This window comes from Pleurodeles waltl, chromosome 2_2 (assembly GCF_031143425.1).
Source record: "Pleurodeles waltl isolate 20211129_DDA chromosome 2_2, aPleWal1.hap1.20221129, whole genome shotgun sequence".
Lineage (NCBI taxonomy): Eukaryota > Metazoa > Chordata > Amphibia > Caudata > Salamandridae > Pleurodeles > Pleurodeles waltl.
The window spans coordinates 779852224-779858184 of record NC_090439.1 but is presented as its reverse complement, the minus strand read 5'-3'; the positions used below and the strand labels follow the sequence as shown (position 1 = coordinate 779858184).

The window sequence follows — 5961 nt, the reverse complement described above, 5'->3', positions numbered from 1 at the left end:
CCAGGGATTGGTGTATGTGTGTTTTGTTTGGGGGGGCAGCCCATTGGGCAAGGGTCGCTACCCATGGGACCACATTACGTACCCACACCCTAAATAAATGGGGACAAAGTTGTTCTGCTCACCAGTGGGCATATGGGGCAATTACCCCGATCCACTCCCCTGGAGGGCAGAAAAGCTACTAGATGCCACGGAATTTTGAAAAAAATAGTGGGGTGTTGGCTACCAACCAGTATGGTCATTGTTATGCCCCCACTCCAACTGAATGGGGTAACATTCTTTCAGCTTTCCCCTAGCACACTAAAATATCTTATCCCAATGGCAAGTAAGAGGACATTTGATTATATGGGGTTTTGAGTTTACATTTGGGCCATGAGAGCTTGGCTAACTCTCAAAATCATCCCACTTAAAATGGTGAGGGCTGCACTTTTTGGACTTTGGGACGCTGCTATGTAGAAAAATCTATGAGACCTAAACAAATCTGAAAAACAAAGCATCTAGGTGAGTCCAAGGTGGTGTGCTTCACATGCACCCATGTAGTGCTTTCCTCTTATTTAGTTTCTAAGCACTAACATAACACAACAGAAATGCACTTCTGAGGTCAAAGAAGACTTTTATTGTTATTTTATTCTTCCCCAACCACAATGTTTATGAATGAATGACGAATTAGTAGCTTTCAAGTCCGCGTTAATCAAACAAAATATATCAGTTTGCAATATACACAGCAGGTTATATTTATAAGATATTGTATGCAAAGCAAAACAAATACTTCACCGTGTAGGAACTATTTACAGCTACATCTTTCTAAGGTCTGCAAGCTGAGACCCCTGTCAGCCGCGAGAAAGAGTGTCATCTACCCACACGGGATGCTGGCAACTGGCGCCAAGCTCCAGCACGAGGTCCGGCAGATTCGAATCTGACTCTCTGCAGCCTGTTACATTCGTTACAAAGGTGTGCCCCCTCCTCTCAGACCTGGGAAACTGAGCAAGCCTTTTGGAGACTGGCCAGGTCTCCAAGACTACTCCTGTTCCCAAGCTCAAGGGAAGAGAAACGACGCCCATGTACTCTCTCTTATCAGGTCTAGTCTACTGTGAGAGCAAAACATCTTGGTTCTCTGGTGCAAAAACACAGCTTGGAAAAATACAGAACTCCACGTTAAAGGCAATGGGCAGCTAACCTAAATATCAAATGCAATGTCATGTTAAAGGCAATAGGCAGCTAACCTAAATATCAAATGCAATGTCTAGTGTCATGTCAAAGCCAATAGGCATCTAAGCTGAATACAAAATGCAATGTCTTATATCATGTCAAAGCCCATAGGCAGCTGAGCTGAATACAAAATGCAATGTATAATATCATGTCAAAGCCAATAGGCAGCGGAGCTGAATACAAAGTGTAATGTATAATATCATGTCAAAGCCAATAGGCAGCGGAGCTGAATATCATGTCAAAGCCAATAGGCAGTTAAGCTGAATACAAAGTGTAATATATGATATCATGTCAAAGCCAATAGGCAGCGGAGCTGAATACAAAATGTAATATATGATATCATGTCAAAGCCAATAGGCAGAATATCTAATAGCATGTCAAAGTCAATAGGCAGCTAAATTGAATACATCATGTCAAAGTCAATAGGCATGCAATGTCAAAGCCAATAGGCGGCTAGACTGGATACAGCATATCAAAGCCAATAGGCAGAATACAGAATGTAATGGCTAATGCAATGTCAAAGCCCATAGACGGCTAAACTGAATACAGAAAGCAATGGCTAATGCCATGTCAAAGCCAATAGGCACAATACAGAATGTAATGACTAATGCAATGTCAAAGCCCATAGGCGGCTAAACTGAACAAAACATACCATGTGCTACTGGTGAACATTGAGCAACTAATATGCGCAGTGGTGAAACACAAAGTCATTGGTCAAAACAAAACTTTATCAAATGGCAGGACATTCCGCCCTTTGACCAATGAATTTTTGTTTCACATATCTCATGTTTCAAAAAAAAAAAAAAAAAAAACATCAGCACAAAAAAAACATTATGATCAAATCAAATTTCAATGATCAAAGCAATCCCTGTAAAGCAATAGAAGTGAATCAACACATTGATTTCATAACCTTTCACATCAGATACATCTACATAAAAAAAAGACTGGGCAATTTTTATACTCTGAATGAGTCTCTAATTCAACAGTGTTAGCAATTTGATGTGGCATGAGTTCTGCTCATGTAAAGGTGCACGGTCCACCTGAAAGGTTTTCTGGAAGGTAAGCAAAAGTCAGAGTTCCATACGAGAGGGAAAAAAAAAAAACACAGCAAACAAGTTGAACTTGAACTGAAGGCGCAGTTTGCGCAAAATGGATCCATGGTGCTGGCACTTTACTCAGCCAGGTTCAGGTTGGGGATTCGGTCCCTTCCCCGACCCCACACGCACACACCGGAAGGGGGACCACACAGCGCACTCAGGGACAGTGGCGAAACGTGGTCGGATCTGCAAAAGAAACAAGTATGACTTTTCTTGCAAATAACATTTTTCATTTAAACTGCACCCTTTCTCTTTCTTTCCCTGTTTTATTATCAGGACGTTTTTGGGGCCCTTTGTTATATTTTCTGCAGGTTCTGGAGGATCACTTGGGGCTTCAGCCCACACATCAGCACTGAGGTTTTTATCTGCTGCGCCACAGCTTCCCTTTTCTTGCACCGTCAGAAGGGCTGGGGCAGACTCATTCTTTACCAAACCTCCATTCACTGCACTTTTGTCAATTTGGGCCATTCTGTCTCCAATTTGTATGAATGAATCAGATTCTTTTCTAGGTATCAGCATAATTTCGATTTTTCCTTGGTAATTTGCAGCAATCACTTTCCCTAAAACCTGATCAATTTGCCATTTCTGTTCTGGTAACTTTCCTCTCCCCAACTGCTCTGTGACTGCTTGCATGACAGATTGCTTTTGTGCGTGCTGCACAGTTTTTATCAAATCTAGGGGAATGTGCATCTCTCTCATCTCTGCCCACCTGTAAGTGGCTTTTTCACATTTCTGGTGCACCCACATAGCCATCCCCACTAAGGCAGAATTCTGGGTGAACACTTCTCTCTCTGCATTTTTCTCATTAACATCTGCAAGGTAATTGAACCAGTTAGGTGCTAAAACATTATCAAAGAACCAAAAATCAGCATAAAAATGACACATCTCACGTAGCTCTTGCTTTAAAATCTGACACACATTATACAACTCCATTCCTTCTCCTGTGCCAGAAAACAACATTTCAGTCAATGAATCATTAGTAAAACAAACATGCTTTTTATCTTCAGTGGACACGAATTCAAATGGTGCACACAACTTCATTGGTAATTCTTTTATCTGTGGTACTCTAGCCCTGTCTTGCAAGTACCAGATCCATTGTATGATTCTAGCTAGGGGCACTATTTTCTTTCCTTGTTCTTGATTTAAATATACATAAGTATTTCCTTCTTGCACTGCGCAGAAACCTAAAGTCTGCATTATTTCATTTGCCAAATCACAAGCGCGCAGCTGCATATTATTTTTCACAGTGACCATGTACAAAAGTGTTAGGATTTCTCTCAAATGAGGGCTATTCTTTTTCCAAAAATCAAACAAGCTAATGAAACTCGGGGTGTCTTGCTCTAAAATCCTTCGTTTTTGCAACGGTAACTCGTCGTCCGTGTTATCAGTTAAGGAATGCACTTTGGCTGCCAAAAACCCTGGCTCACATGGAAACTCAGTGCAGCTCTGAGCTGTCTTAACCCCCTCATTACTGGAATGGGACAAGAAAGATTCTTCAAAAACAGCCTTTTTATAACTTTCAGTCGGGCTAATTTGCTCACATAAATTCCTATTTTCATGTTCCAACTTCCTACATTTCTCCTGCATTTCTCTGTAAGCAGATAAAGGTATCCAGACCTTTCTGTCATCATTACTTCCAAAACACACGTTTTCTACATATATACAACGGGAATTATTTCTCAAAACAACATCAGGCATTTTATCTACACATGTATTTTCTTCTGTAATTCCCCAAACAGAAAACAATTCACAGTTTTTCTTAGCACCATCAGGCAGTTCATCAACACATGTATTCTCAGACATGGTCTGCCGTGCTACTGTGATTCTCCAAACAGAAAACAATTTCTGTAATTCTCCAAACAACAAAAAACAATTACACTTTTAAAGTGTGCACTTAGAAATCTACTAACTCGTCAAACCCCTTCTTAATCACCTCTTAATGACCGACACCCCACGACTCCAGGTACCAATTGTAGTGCTTTCCTCTTATTTAGTTTCTAAGCACTAACATAACACAACAGAAATGCACTTCTGAGGTCAAAGAAGACTTTTATTGTTATTTTATTCTTCCCCAACCACAATGTTTATGAATGAATGACGAATTAGTAGCTTTCAAGTCCGCGTTAATCAAACAAAATATATCAGTTTGCAATATACACAGCAGGTTATATTTATAAGATATTGTATGCAAAGCAAAACAAATACTTCACCGTGTAGGAACTATTTACAGCTACATCTTTCTAAGGTCTGCAAGCTGAGACCCCTGTCAGCCGCGAGAAAGAGTGTCATCTACCCACACGGGATGCTGGCAACTGGCGCCAAGCTCCAGCACGAGGTCCGGCAGATTCGAATCTGACTCTCTGCAGCCTGTTACATTCGTTACAAAGGTGTGCCCCCTCCTCTCAGACCTGGGAAACTGAGCAAGCCTTTTGGAGACTGGCCAGGTCTCCAAGACTACTCCTGTTCCCAAGCTCAAGGGAAGAGAAACGACGCCCATGTACTCTCTCTTATCAGGTCTAGTCTACTGTGAGAGCAAAACATCTTGGTTCTCTGGTGCAAAAACACAGCTTGGAAAAATACAGAACTCCACGTTAAAGGCAATGGGCAGCTAACCTAAATATCAAATGCAATGTCATGTTAAAGGCAATAGGCAGCTAACCTAAATATCAAATGCAATGTCTAGTGTCATGTCAAAGCCAATAGGCATCTAAGCTGAATACAAAATGCAATGTCTTATATCATGTCAAAGCCCATAGGCAGCTGAGCTGAATACAAAATGCAATGTATAATATCATGTCAAAGCCAATAGGCAGCGGAGCTGAATACAAAGTGTAATGTATAATATCATGTCAAAGCCAATAGGCAGCGGAGCTGAATATCATGTCAAAGCCAATAGGCAGTTAAGCTGAATACAAAGTGTAATATATGATATCATGTCAAAGCCAATAGGCAGCGGAGCTGAATACAAAATGTAATATATGATATCATGTCAAAGCCAATAGGCAGAATATCTAATAGCATGTCAAAGTCAATAGGCAGCTAAATTGAATACATCATGTCAAAGTCAATAGGCATGCAATGTCAAAGCCAATAGGCGGCTAGACTGGATACAGCATATCAAAGCCAATAGGCAGAATACAGAATGTAATGGCTAATGCAATGTCAAAGCCCATAGACGGCTAAACTGAATACAGAAAGCAATGGCTAATGCCATGTCAAAGCCAATAGGCACAATACAGAATGTAATGACTAATGCAATGTCAAAGCCCATAGGCGGCTAAACTGAACAAAACATACCATGTGCTACTGGTGAACATTGAGCAACTAATATGCGCAGTGGTGAAACACAAAGTCATTGGTCAAAACAAAACTTTATCAAATGGCAGGACAACCCAGCACCGTTTTCTTACCGAGAATGCCCTGCAAACCCCCAACTTTGCATGAAATCACACATTTCTTTTATGGAACCTTCCGCAACCCACAGGAATCCACAAAATTTCCATCACCCAGCATTGTCGCATCCATACCGATAAAAATTCTGCCCCACTTGTCAGCCTAAAAACTTTTTTTTCCAAACTGCCCTTCTGGACCCGCTTTGGTTCCCCTCAATTTTGACATATTTTTGGCTCTTCCATGTCACAGGCACTTGGCCCACCTA

At 41.0% G+C, this 5961-nt stretch overlaps 1 protein-coding gene across 1 annotated transcript; it reads right to left on the bottom strand.

Moving 5' to 3' along the window:
• Window positions 1-590: 590 nt before the first annotated feature.
• Window positions 591-5688, bottom strand: LOC138282612 (uncharacterized). The gene is made up of 2 exons (XM_069220398.1): window positions 3013-5688; window positions 591-2489 (listed from the first exon to the last, which is right to left on the bottom strand). Exons 1-2 carry the CDS (start codon window positions 4104-4106, stop codon window positions 2378-2380), a joined length of 1206 nt encoding a protein of 401 aa, XP_069076499.1. The 5' UTR covers window positions 4107-5688; the 3' UTR covers window positions 591-2377.
• Between the last annotated feature and the right edge of the window lie 273 nt (window positions 5689-5961).

Excerpts from the sequence above, each read along its gene's own strand:
- LOC138282612 (XM_069220398.1), bottom strand. The coding sequence starts at position 4,106 with ATGTCTGAGAATACATGTGTTGATGAACTGCCTGATGGTGCTAAGAAA. Across the intron at positions 2,490-3,012 it reads TGTGAAAAAGCCACTTACAG|ATCCGACCACGTTTCGCCAC; the intron begins GTGGGCAGAGAT and ends TTTCTTTTGCAG.